General features: G+C 45.1%; 1 protein-coding gene and 1 long non-coding RNA gene across 2 annotated transcripts; both read right to left on the bottom strand.

The window, feature by feature from the left end:
* Window positions 1-3124: 3124 nt before the first annotated feature.
* Window positions 3125-9619, bottom strand: LOC135149265 (uncharacterized). The gene has a single exon (XM_064084476.1). It carries the CDS (start codon window positions 9617-9619, stop codon window positions 3125-3127), a length of 6495 nt encoding a protein of 2164 aa, XP_063940546.1.
* Window positions 9620-11148: 1529 nt separating this feature from the next.
* Window positions 11149-14005, bottom strand: LOC135149126 (uncharacterized). The gene is made up of 3 exons (XR_010287252.1): window positions 13832-14005; window positions 12384-12471; window positions 11149-11364 (listed from the first exon to the last, which is right to left on the bottom strand). It is a non-coding gene; the product is annotated as an uncharacterized LOC135149126 (long non-coding RNA).
* Between the last annotated feature and the right edge of the window lie 303 nt (window positions 14006-14308).

The following is a 14308-nucleotide window of genomic DNA, read 5'->3' as shown; positions in this document are numbered from 1 at the left end:
CGCAGCAGAGCACCCAGAATCCCTCCATCTCCACCACCTTCCCCTGAACCCTATTCTCACCCAAAAATAGAGGAATGGGAAGAGGACGTGAATTGGTCTGATTATGAAGATATGGAACTCTCTTCTAAGATGGTTGAAGAGATAAAGAAAAGCAAAGGAAAACTGAGCTGTGTAGATCAACCCTCAACTCTTTCTTGGGAAGAGTTAGAATGGACGATGGCCTACTACGAGCAGCAAGGGACAGCCGTGGTGCCTCTCGAGGATATGAGGGCCCATCGTTTTGACATAGGAAACTACAGGATTCCCCGCCTTGTTCTGACTCCCCGGCACGTCAGTTTGGGGGTGGGCGCGCCTCTTCATGAGTACTTCGAGGCCATCTGCGAATGGTACGATGTCGCGCCCATCCAGCTGTCCCCAAACTCTTATAAGCTGGCAGCCGGATTATTTATTCTTTACAAGGACGAGGGGTACGGCGCGCCCTCCATGGAAGAGTTAAGCTATTTCTTCCGGCTGACAAGGAGTTCCATGGGTTACTTCTTCCTCGTAGTCAGAAAACAGCACAACAACAAAGGTTTCAGCGAGGGGCGCGCCTCCCATATCAAGAAGTGGAAAGAGCCTTTCTTTTACGTTTACGACGTTAAAAGGATTAGGACACAATTCAATGTGTCTCCAGGTTAGCACATCTTCCTAAAGGACGCGCCCTTTCAGTTGTTGCTTTTAACTGACTTAATTTCTTATCTTGTCTAGTTGAGCGTGGGATGCCCTCCCTAGGGGATGAAGCTTTAGAAAGGGCGCAGCACATCCTGAACCTTCCTCACGAGAGGAAGAATATGACACTCCTTGTTACCACCCCAAACCTTGTTAGGGCCGGATTCCTTTCCCCCAATATAGGCACCAAAGTGGGGTTCAAAGTGTTCAGAGATGGTCGTCCCCTTACAGACAGAAAACATAGATTTTCTAGGGAGCACCTCAGGGAGCCAAGCCCTGACAATTTATCCGACAAAGGTAGGGCGCGCCCTCCCTTTGATGATTTTGAGGACGCATCCTATGCTTACATGATTTAACATTTTTTCCTCTAGCGCATACCTTACTCTTTCTTTATACATGCTTTAACTTACTTACCATTCTATCACCTGTACGCGACTAATGTGTTTTTCACTGTCATTGTGCAGATATGTCGTCCATCCCAACATTCCTGCAGAGGACAGTTCTCAACCAAGGAGAGGGCGCGTCCTCCAAGCCTTCTGGCTCCAAGCGGGGCGCGTCTGAGCTCAACCCTCAGAAACAAGGGGACAAACCTGACCCTGCTTTGGAAAGCTCACGAGGGCCTAAGAAGTTGAGGGCAGCCAAAAAACAGGGCGCATCTCAATCTATCAGCCTCTCCACCCGTGCTCTGGGCGAGATAGGCGCGTCCATAGCTTCCGACGAAGAATTAAAAGCATGGCGCGCCAAGTCTGACGCTGAGAAGGATGAATGGATCCTTAAAGCAAGCTGTGAAATGTTGGTCCATAATATGGACCGAGAAAATGCTAAGACCGCTCAAGGGACGCGCCTCACGAATTTGGAAAAAGAAATCTCCACGCTGAAGAAAGAGGCGAAGAAAAATGAAAAAGCGTTACAGGCGGCCGAAAGTGCCAGGAAGACAGCTGAAGAGGATCTCTCAACTGAGAAGGCGCGCCTTGAAAAAGAGATCACGGATCTTAGGAAGGAGAACTCCAAGCTTGAGTCTGCCAACAAGGGTTTGGCAGAAGAGATGTCAAAGGTGGAGGGCGCGTCCTTCTTCGAAGGAGTGTGCAGTTATGTCGCCACCTTTCTCTCTGGGGAGCCCGACTACAACTGGCTTCCTAAATTCGGAAAGACAGCAGCCAACTTCATGGCTGAGTTCCCTTCCCAACACCCAGAGCTTTTGGCAGCTAAAAAAGCCGAACTGGCAGCCACCCTGGCCCGCGAAGCCAAGGAGGAGGCGGCGCGCCAAGAGGGTGAGAAACAGGCCGAAGAGCACGCAGAGGACGCGTCCCTTTCTTAGTTGGAAGTTATTTAATTTCTTTAAACTTGAATTCTATCAAACAATGGTTGTTTCCCATATTCCGAGGTGCGGGTCCTCTGTAAAACCCTGCAGCTTGTAATATATTTCATCGGATTTTATTGGGGTGCGCCCTCTTTGTTTAATTTGCACTTTATTTAAATCATGCATTGTTCTGTCATTACCAATTATCATTTCTTTTTGCTTACGATCATAGTATAAACTACAAGTAAGGGGAGGGCGAGCCCTGTTGCGTGTGATTGCTAACATGCACGAGGATCTTATACCCTTTTTGTTTTGTCGAAGATAAATGGCAGATTTAAATTGTGGATAACATACAAGGGGGGTGAGTTAGGGACCAATCCTCAGAGGGCGCGCCCTCTCCCAAGGGATATCCCTTGACTATTATTTAGGGAAGCGCATCCTTCTTAATCTTTCTTTGCTCTAAACCATGTCCACCCTACTCCCCAAGTCTGAACAGTAAGGGCGCGGCCTCCACATATTCAGGAGGACGCGCCTAGTGTAATGTTAAGGATGTTTTCATCACTCAAGATTATTAAGCCATCATTCTCCGAACAACCCCTATTAAATAGACAGGGGGGGGGGGCGCGTCTCCACAGAATCTGGTGGGCGCGCCTCGTCGTTTTTTACTGTATTTGCATGTGTTTAAGTTAAACATCCTTAAAAATTGTCAATATGTTTTGCCTCGTTTGTGAGGGGAGGGCGCGACTGCTGCCTCTCGTACAAGTGTTAAAACATCTTGCTTGTATCTTTCTATAGGCACATATTGCACATGTTGGATATGCTTCTTTGCGGGAAAAGAGCGGCTCTAGGCCTTTATTAAGAAAGACTGAATTATATCATGGCCTCTGGCCCATAGTAGATCTGATAACTAAATCGAATTATGTCACGGCCTCTGGCCCATAGTAAATCTGATAACTAATGCGCTCGAGTACGAAACCGCACCCGTCCCAGGGAGCTGTTAACTCCAAGGGGATATAAAGAGACTAGCAAGGGCCTTAGTCTAAAGAAGAGCATATGTACACTACTCCCCTAGACTAGGTATGATGATTATTCATTGCTAGTCTACGTAGCCTATAGCTACTGGTAATACTTCTTTAGATGTTCCGCGTTCCAAGGTCTTGGAACGGGTTTTCCATCTAAGTCTTCTAATCTGTAGGTACCCTTCCATAATATGACTTTGACTTTGTAGGGTCCTTCCCAGTTGGCTCCAAAGACTCCATGCTGGGGATTTCTATTATTGAGCACAACCTTCCTGAGGACGAGGTCTCCAACTTGGAAGGGGTGAGCCTTCACTTTGCTGTTATAATATCTAGCCGTCCTACGTTGGTAAGCGGCTAAGCGCAGCTGTGATGTAGCTCGGATTTCCTCAATCATGTCTAAGTATAGTCTTTGACTCACATCATTGTCAATTTGGTCGAAGTAGTCTCTCCTGAGCGATCCTGCTCCAATCTCTATTGGGACCATGGCCTCACACCCATAAGATAGGACGAAGGGCGACTCCCCAGTCGTTGTCCTGGGAGTTGTATTGTAGGACCATAGGACCATGGGGAGTTCTTCTGGCCAATTCCCTTTGCTATCTTCCAACTTTGCCTTCAGAGTGTGCTTGATGATTTTGTTGACCGCCTCTGTCTGCCCGTTGCTTTGGGGATGATACACTGCTGCGAAATCCTTCTTGATTCCAAGATTTTCACATAGGCCTCTTAGTTCCTTGCTGTCGAACTGCTTTCCGTTATCCGAGATTAGCTTGTAAGGGACTCCGAACCTGCAAACAATAGAGTTAAAAACAAAATCCGTTATTTTCTTGGCTGTGATGGTGGCTAAGGGTGCGGCCTCTGCCCATTTGGTGAAGTAGTCTACGGCCACTACTGCATATTTCACTCCTCCCTTGGCTTTGGGGAGTTCTCCGATCAAATCTATCCCCCACATAGCGAAGGGCCAAGGACTAGTCATGCTGGTGAGAGACGTGGCCGGGCTGTTGGTGAAATTGGCGAATCGCTGGCATTTATCACATGCTCTGGCGAAGTTAAAAGCATCGCTCCTCAAAGTTGGCCAGTAATACCCTTGTCTCAAGATTTTCATGGCTAGGGAGTTACCTCCCGAATGATTCCCACATATGCCTTCGTGGACCTCCCTCATCACGTAAGCGCACTCCTCCCCATCTATGCATTTGAGAAGGGGCTGATTGAAGCCTCTTTTGTACAACTTCCCATCATATTCCACATATCTGGCAGCCTTGTATTTTAACTTTCGGGCTTCAGCTTTATCTTCGGGCAGCGTACCCTCCTTGATGTATTTCCAGATTGGGGTCATCCACGTTAACTTTCCACCTTTGTCTTGTATTTCTGTTACCTCAAGCTCGGGGATGCTAGGTACCTCCTGTATCTCTAGGCGGATAACTCCCAATAGGGCCGGATCTTTCTGAGATGCTAACTTTGCGAGAGCGTCGGCATCCCCGTTGAATTCTCTGGGCACCCTGTTTACTTGCACTTCTTCGAACTGATCCAGTAATCCCTGAACACACCTAAGATATATCGCCGTCTTAGGTCCCTTTGCTTGGTATCCTCCTTTGATGTGCTCGACCACCAGCATGGAGTCGACCTTTATAACAAGCTTTCTCACCTTCATTTCAAGGGCAAGCCTGAGCCCTCCGATCAGGGCCTCATACTCTGCATCATTGTTCGAGAGCTGGAAGGTAAAGTGAGTTGCGTTCAAGAGTCTATGTCCTTCCGGACTTACGAGCACTATCCCAGCTCCCGCTCCTTCATTATTTACTGCTCCATCTGTATGCAATATCCACCAGAGTTCGGGTATGCTTTCCTTGGGGAATGCCTGCTGCGGTGGTAGGTCGGGATCATATTTGATCAGGAGACCAGACTCCTCTCCATCTTCAGGGAATTCCAATATGAAATCTGCTAGGGCCTGTCCTTTGATGGCGGTTCTCGGTTTGTAATCTAGGTCAAACTGCCCCAACTCGACTGCCCACTTCATCATTCTGCCGGTTACCTCTGGTTTATGCATAATTTGTCGGAGAGGGTACGCCGTCCTAACTTCCACCTTATGAGCCTGGAAGTATGGCCGCAGTTTCCTAGTTGCATGTACCAAGGCATATACCAGCTTTTCCATACTTGTGTAGCGAGTCTCGGCATCTAGCAACCTCTTGCTTACGTAGTAGATTGGGGACTGTCCCTCCTCATCTTCTTTCACCAATACAGCACTTATGGAGTAATCTGAAACGGCTAAGTAGAGGACAAGCGTCTCCCCTTCCTGAGGTTTGGCCAAGAGGGGTGGTTCGCCCAAGTGCTTTTTGATTTTTATAAAGGCATCCTCACATTCCTCCGTCCACTCGAAATCTTTAGATGCGCCCTTTATGGCCTTAAAAAACTCCTTGCATTTTTCTGACGATTTTGACACGAACCTGTTCAAGGCGGCTATCCTTCCTGTCAGACTTTGCACTTGCTTAATATTGGCTGGAGACTTCATGTCCAGTAGTGCTTTGATCTTTGCTGGGTTGGCCTCTATGCCTCTGTGGTTAACCATAAATCCCAGGAATTTCCCTGACTCCACTCCGAACACACATTTCTGCGGGTTGAGCTTCATCCTGTATTTCCTTAAGATCTCGAACATTTCCGACAAGTGGGCAACATGGTCCGTTTCCTTCTTGGATTTGACCAGCATGTCATCCACGTATACCTCCATCGTCTTCCCAATCTGATCCTTAAACATCATATTCACCAATCGCTGATAAGTCGCCCCTGCGTTAATAAGCCCAAATGGCATACCAATGTAGCAATATAGACCCCTGTCCGTAATGAAGGAAGTGTGCTCTTGGTCAGGCTCATACATGGGGATCTGATTGTATCCCGAGTAGGCATCCATAAAGCTGAGGAGGGCGTGTCCTGCCGTTGAATCTACTAGTTGGTCAATGCGAGGGAGCGGGAAACTGTCTTTAGGACACGCCTTGTTGAGATCTGTGAAATCTATGCACGTGCGCCACTTCCCGTTGGGTTTCTTAACAAGTACGGGGTTTGCTAGCCATTTCGGGTAGAACGATTCCTTTACCAATCCTGCTTTCAAGAGGCGATCGACTTCCTCCTGCAGGGCCTCGGCTCTTTCACCGCTGATGGGTCTTCTCTTTTGTCTAGCACCTTTTTTAGAGGGGTCGACATTCAGGTGATGGCACATAACTGCCGGGTCTATCCCCACCATGTCTTCGTGACTCCAAGCAAATACGTCAAGGCTATTTGTAAGGAATTCTATCAGCTTGCCCCTTATCTCTGGACCTAGTTTGGATCCTATCTTCAGGATCTTGCCATCACTCCCCGGTGTAACTTGCACATCGATCGTATCCTCAGCTGGCCCTGTGTTCTGCACTTGCATGGGTAATCTCGGGTCTAAGTCGAAGTCGAACTGGTGCGGGGTTTCCCTTGGTTCTGAAGACGTATCATCAGAAGCTTTTTTGGGAGGAAAGGGCTCCTCTAATTCCATGACGATCTCCTCTTGATCCATCTTTCTGACTTTCCTCGGAGGCGCCTCTTCCACTTCGATAACCAATTCTTCACATTCTTCGGACGTTGATTCATCGACAAGAGTGGGCTCGCCCTTTTGAGGGACGCGTCCCCTGAGTAGTGGGGGGCTGGGCGCGTATTCGCTGTCGCTTTCCGGATACTGAACGAGGTAGAGAGTATGGACCGAATGAAGTTCTTCGTGGGGCGGCACTCCCCTTCTGTCTCGAAAATTCTTGAGTGACCGGCCATAGCAATCACGAGACTCATATTGGGATCCCTTCACACAACCAACTCCTCCAGGGGTGGGGAACTTCAAAGTAAGATGGTAAATGGAGGTGATTATCCTCATGTCCTTCAAGAGGGGGCGTCCCATAAGTGCATTATGCGCCGAGGGATGGTCGATGACCACAAACTCGGAAATTTGAGTGGCCGCTCGTGGAGCCTCTCCTAAAGTGACTGGCAAGCGTATGGTTCCTTTGGCTTTGATGGCCTCTCCTCCGAAGCCGTATATGTAGAGATTCTCTACGGTCATGTCTTTGTCTGGTAATCCCATCTTCTTGTAGGTGTCATAGTAGAGAATGTTGACCGAACTACCATTGTCAACAAATACTCGATGAACATTTAAGGTGGCGATGCGGATGGCGACCACCAAAGCATCATTATGGGGATGGTGTACCCACCTCGCATCGTCCTCCGTAAAGGTGATGTCCATGGTTTCTCCCTTAAATACTCGTGGGGCTCTGGCCGACAGATGGTTCACGTTGGTAAGAGGGTAGTCCTTCGCTTCCTTAGCATATTTCTCCATTGCCTTTCGACTGCCTCCCCCTATGTAAGGTCCCCCAAATATGCTCCTGATGCTGCCTTCCCTCACAAACTGAGTATCGTTCTGCTTTTCTTCAGCTCTGTCATTCTGTGAAGCACCGAGGCCGCGCCTTTCCGGAGGATGATCTGTCCTGTACTTTTTTACCCATTCCGTTAGGTATCCTTCTTTGAGTAAATATTCGATTTCCTCTTTCAGATGCCGACACTCGGAGGTGCTATGTCCTGCTGATTCGTGGAAGTCACAATACTTCTTTTTGTCTCTGGCTATATGTTGGGGAATAGGTTGAGGTTTCTGGAACGGCACCTTATCCTTGGTCATCGCATAGACATGCTCAGCTGAGGCTGTTAGCGGGGTATATGCTCCTGACTGTCTCGGGGGAGGACTCCAAGTCCTTTTGCTTGAAGTCATATTTACCCTACCCGGAGAGCGGGCGCGTCCTCTTGGTTCTGGACTGGGAGTGCGATCTTTTCTTTTATATTTAGATTTGGCGATCTCCTTTTGATTCTCGGCCAACGACTGCTCTACTTTTTTGAAGGATTCAGCTGCGGAATAGAGTTCGGACAGAGAGGCCGGGTCCTTCCCTTGGAGATGCTTCCAGAAGTCGGTACCAACCTTGAGTCCGGCGATAAGGAAGTTCTTCAGGGTTTCGTCCGAGGCTCCTTTCACTCCCATGGATTCCTGATTGAACCTCTTGAAATATGCGGTCAGGGTTTCGTTGTCACGCTGCTTGACATTGGCGAGTGTAGTGACGGGTGGAGCGTATTTGGTTGCGGCCTGGAATTGCGTCATGAACATCTGCTGCATACCTTCCCAAGAGGAGATGACTCCTCCTCCCAACTTTTGAAACCATTGTTGAGCATTGTCCCTCAGGGTCGCTGCTAGGAACCTGCACCTGACCAGGTCGGGGATCTGATATAAATCCATTTCAATGTTGAATCTGATCAGGAATTCGCGGGGGTCGGCATTCCCGTGATAGCGGAGATCTGCATTCAGGTTTCTGAAACCGGTTGGCAATTGAGCTTCGCGGACTGCTGCGGTAAATGGTGACGAGATCTGTGGCGCCGTCGTGGCAGCGCTGGCTTGCAGAAGGGCTAGTAACTTCTTCAGGTCTTCGGGGTTGATTGTTCCGACTCCTGGGATGGTCTGGGTGTTTACCGGAGGGGTAGCAGTTGCTAAGTTTGTGTTGGCCACCGTGGTCTGAAGCACGTTGTTGGCTAGAGTCTGGGTAGCGGTTGGTTGGGCGATTTGGGTGAGCGTTTGTTGTGGAGTGGAAGTGGGTGGAGTTGACGTGGCTTGCTGATTGACGGTAGTTATGATTGGAGGTGACGTGGCCTGTTGATTGGCAGTAGTTATGATTGGGGGTGACGTGGCCTGTTGATTGGCAGTAGTTATGATTGGAGGTGGCGTGGTTTGTTGATTAGCAGCAGGTGGGCCTTGGGGAGGCGTGTCTCCTTGATTGCCAAGGGGGCGCGTCCTTCCCGTGGTTCTTGGGTGCGGGGTGTGCTGGCTCGAGTCGCTTTGCGAAGGAAGGTACTCTATCACGGGTCCCCCTCGGCGCCTTCCCTTTGGGTTTGGTATGAGGCCTCTTCCTCTTCCCCGTACTCCCCGGTATGTCCTGCCCGTTCCTGCCTCACGTCTCGCCTCAGGGGGCGCGTCGTTCCCTTGAGGACGCAGGGGCGCGCCATTTCCCTGGGAAGACCTTCTCTGCTCCTGTTCTGCCATTCGCACAATCATAGCCAGGCTGTTCGGGGTGATACCTAATCTTTCAGCCAGGGGTCGGGCGTCTGCGTTTTGGTTGACCGTCTCTTGTCCCGTCTCTCCCGTTTGTGCGGGAGGCGTGGTCACGTCCAGGGGCGCGCCGTTTGCGTCGTAGACTCCTTGGCTTATTATGGCTCCTGGTGGGAGGTTAGCGTCGGGAGGCGCATCTCCGTATTCCAACATTCGGGGGGTTGGTCGTCTGAAACGTCTACGCCCTCTCCTGCCATGGCTTTTGGAATGGCGCGAGTGTCTAGGGACGAGTTCTTCGAGCACAGACTCCATGGTATCTAACCTCGCATCATACCTCGCTTGACTTTGTTCCATTCGGTGGAGGGCACTAAGGAGCTCCGTGTTACTGACTACAACCGGGGGTGGGTTGTTCGGCAAAGTGCGGGGGTCCTGTATGTGCACCGGTGAGTATGGTTCTACTGGTTCATCTTCAACATAGTAATCTCCTTCATATGGGTCATCATCGTGATTGGCCATCTCTTCCTCTTCGAGATTTCACCTAGTCCCCTCCTTCTAGCGCCAATTTGTTGATAGAGGAATTTGGTGAATCAACAAACGTGAGGTTCGTTGCCGGAATAAGGTGTTTCACGGTGATTATATGACGGAAATCCGCCGTGGGCGGTGGTTTTAAGTGTTTGAGGGTGGCTGAGATCAAGGGAATATATTTCTGCTCTCGTTCTCACAACTCTCGATATCTCCCCCTGATGTGCCTACGTACCCCTTTATATAGGGGATCAAGCCATACGTAGTTCTATGGAACCAGGAGTCCTAGTTTGATCAGGACTAGGCCTCTTGGCGATAAGGTCGGAGATAGGCCGAAGGCCCATCCTGGAGAGTCCTACTCCTCTTAGAATTAGTCTTGAGTATGACTATCTCAGACTCCTAATCCAAACAGACCACGGATTCAACGATATCTCCACTACGAGAGATAGCATCTACCATGACTCTTACGGAGAAGTCATCTGGGAGAGCCATGACTGATCCCTCGAGGTGCGGGGACATGTCCTCACCTCCCGGTGAGGTCTTCATCCTCAAGTAAGGTAGACAAGGAACCAACTTACACGATCGTCTCAATCCCCCAATGAGGGCTAACTCACCAGAATACAGGATTCAGACATATGATCGGCCTTCACATTACCCCGGAGGGCCTTCAAGAACCATGATCACCTCAAGCCCCCACACGAGGGTTAACTCGGCAGATAGCAGGATTGAGGATTGTAGATCATGCCCGGATGAGCCCGGGAACTATCAGATGAGCCTGATAACTACCAAATGAGCTTGGTAACTGGTCTTCATATCCCTCGGGAGGGTCGTCACGGAGACTCACTCATCCTCTCTCTCTCTCATGTATTTCATAATTATGTCACCTCCTAAGTCAAAGGGCGCGTCCTTCGCGGGGAGACGCGTCCTTCCTCTTCCTTGTCTTCATGTTCTTCTTACTGGACAAGAGACCGCACCTCCCGGACCATGTCCGAGGAGGGCGCGTCCTCCCCTTTACATTGTGTACAAAAACGCCTATAACACAATGGTTTAATGATACATGATGGATTCATTTTGAATTTAGTTTAACATACTACGTTGTTTTAACACGGTTCACATACTTTTACTCAGTAAATGTGTAACAATCTAATGTTCAAATTATAACAACAAATTAAAGTGAGATTTGTTAATCAAGAATTTAAGCTTGTTTTGATAATTTACTCGTTTATATATATATATATATATATATATATATATATATATATATATATATATATATATATATATATATATATATATATATATATATATATATTTGAGTGTGTGCTTTAGTTTGACAAAAACACATACCAAGTTTTCAAAAATACAACTACATTTCAAGTTTTATATATTGAGCTCTGGCATTTATTGTGACGCCCTCCAAACCCGGGTCAGAAGTTTGGGGTCCACACCATAACATAAACCTATAATTAATATAATATATGCAGTGACCCTTAACTGTCCATGGATCGCAACAGGTTAAAGTATAAAACAAGCCACAACATAACTTTAATTATTACAAACCCAAATCCCAAAATATAAACTTAATTCTTACAAGCTTACACATCATTTGTGTCTTGTTATTCAAACTAGTACATATATAAAAAGCCAATTGCTGCTGATAGCTCTCTCCATCTCTCAGCCTGAAATCCTGGCCTTACCACTAGCCTGAGGGTCATCGTTACCAACTTTCTCTGCCTTCACTGGAAAGAACATAAAGTATCGCAAGAGTGAGCTAACGAGCTCAGCAAGTATAACAATATCAATTTTAAAATATTAATCATAAGCTGAAGGAAACCAGTGTCTAATGGAATCAATCTCAATATCAAGATTTGTTTTTCTTTTAGAGTATCAATTAGAATTGGATATTAAATTTATTTTTAAAAATCAAAGGTTAGGCTGCTGATCAGTCAGACACTAACCCCGAGCAGGTCCCACCATGCTCGTTTACTGGATCCAAGGCACACATTGGCCTAAAGCGACCACTCATCTGGTCTGACCATTCATTTGGTCCAAGTTTAGAAAACTATCCAATTCTATCACAATCAAGATGATCAACAATATTATTCAATAAAATCGAAACACCAATATCATAAATAAATTTTGAAGCAGAAGCAGACCACTATTCAAAGTGTCTCAGATGTATTTCAGAAGAGAAATGAGAACAACTTCAGGGTTTATCAAAGAATCAGATATCGCATGATTGGATGACAAAGTATATCAAAGTTTAATGTTTATATGAAGAAGGGTTCTAGGTTCACAAACAGGATCCAAGTATAAATGAATACTTTTAAGATCAATAAACTTGAGTTTATGGAAAGAATCAAGCAACTGTAAGGTATATGTCATAACAAACGTTATTTGGTGTTGATCATGTGGTTAAGGTCTGAAGGATGTGTGATTGGTAACTGGTTGAGGTATCGAGGGTATGTTCTTGAAATGAAATTAGGTTCTTATGGTAATCATTTAGAAGTTTTAAAGATTGAAGGTTTACAATTGAAATAGGTTTCGTAGCAGGTATCAAAGAATCGGGTCAAAGGTTCAAGAATCAACAAAGTAAATACTCCATATTATAATTCAAGGAATCTGGTTGAAGGTTCAAAAATCACTAGGATAAATAATCCATGTTATAATTCACTAGATCACAGTGCTTAAAAAAAAACTCGCTAAATAATCACAACAGATACAGTAGATATCTGAAGGAAAGTCTCAGGGAACTTGCCTTATATAGCTGATCTCAAGTTTCAACTATGCTTGCTCGCTATATTACTCTATCACCACTTGCTTTCCCTTTCTACGTCTCGCTTCTTCTGCTAATCACAATAATTCTTTATCAATATATAATCTCATACTATTCTTATTATCACACCTTCGCAACGAGTTTCTATCTACCCTTCGTTTCACCCAAATCCGATTTACGGATTAAAAGATATGTCAAAACAATCATATAAGATTCACATAGACACGTAACACATCAATCAGATATCACATAACACATATCAAATAAGATATTTAATGAAATTCATCTTTCAAAGAAGGTTTGAAGTTAAAAGGAGTTTTCTGGCATTTGATATGGATTTTAAAACATTTTTCGGAATTAAAACGGGTCAGAGAATCATTTTATAAATAAATAATAAATTTTGGGTACTCGAAATCAAGTCCGAAATCTTTTGAAATCAATTAACGAGCTTCAAACATGTTTTAGAATAATATTTCAAAGCTCGAAACTATTTTTCGGAATTTTAAAATCATTTAAAATAATTAAATCTAATTAATAAATCAATTATAATTAATTAATAATTAATTAAAACAATTAATCAATTAATATTTAAATTAATTGACTAATTATAATAATTAATTACTAATTAAAATTAATTAATAATTTAAATCAGAATTATTTTTGAATTAATAAATAATTAAAACTAATTTTTTGAAATTAACATAAATGATTTTCAAAATTAAATTAAATAAATAAAACTTTCCCAAAGATTTTAAAAGTTCAGGGTTTAAAATGATAGTTTTAAAAACTTTAGGGGTGACCGAACTGACAATTCAGAAACTACAGGGTCTGATTGCAACATCTTCAAAAGTTCGGGGGTCAAATTGCAATTTGACCCCTCCGGTCACCATCTCCGGCGATCTTCACCGGATTTCCGCCGGAAAATCGATACGGAGCTCCAAACTCAACACCAAGGTGTAGATTTGAAGCTCTCTACACGAGGAACACGTTGGTGGCTTCAGTTTTTATGGTGGATGCGTGTGGTGGCCGGAAAATTCTTCCGAAGTTCGCCGGTGGCGAGTTACTTTAATTCTCCGATTAGCTCGATTTCGAGCTCCAACACACGATTTAAAGACATGACTAGCTTCCTCTTCACATGCTCTTCCTAATGGTACTATCCATATCAACCCAGATTTAACGGATCGAAAAATCCGGCCAAAACTCAAACTTTTCCGGCAACAAACTCAAGAACACCAAGAACACAGTTTCAATAATCAAACTGACTTTTCTACATGTTATTGAACTCCAAATCAAGCATATAATATATGAAAATGCTCACAATTCAATTCTCTACAACATACAATCATCAAAACACATCAATAACTTCAAAATCAAAAAGCCCTATTTAAAGCTTATTTAATCCGAATTTAAAATCAAAAATCCGAACCCACCTGATGATTCTGCACTGATTCTGAGGTTGGATTATGATTCTACTCGCCAAAACCTTCGATTTGGATACTTGAACACTGAAATCTGAGTCCGATAACGCTTCCAAATCTTCGTTTGAATCTCAAGAACACGAAGAACACTCTCTCGATAAACCCGTGTTTAACTGAGATTATGATTTCCCCAATGAATTAAAGTACGGTTAAGGCTATTTATAATTACAAATAATTAATACCCCTCTGGATCATATATGACACGAGAATACAATGTTTAATAGCTTTATATTAATAAAACAGGTCCAATCGGTACCGGTTTTCGAGATAACTATCAAAACGGGGCTTTTTAATCAGTCATTAGTATGCGGCTCCCGTTTGCACTTATTACGAGATAAGAAATAATATAATAATCAAAATATCTAGTTTCACGTTTATCGAGACAACCAGATAATTATCGATAATTTAAAATACCGAAAAGCTCCGCCG

The sequence above is a fragment of the Daucus carota genome, chromosome 9 (assembly GCF_001625215.2).
Source record: "Daucus carota subsp. sativus chromosome 9, DH1 v3.0, whole genome shotgun sequence".
Lineage (NCBI taxonomy): Eukaryota > Viridiplantae > Streptophyta > Magnoliopsida > Apiales > Apiaceae > Daucus > Daucus carota.
This window is presented reverse-complemented; position numbering and strand designations above follow the sequence as displayed.

What these genes read in the sequence shown, in the direction of transcription:
- LOC135149265 (XM_064084476.1), bottom strand. Translation starts at nt 9,619, where the DNA reads ATGGCCAATCACGATGATGACCCATATGAAGGAGATTACTATGTTGAA.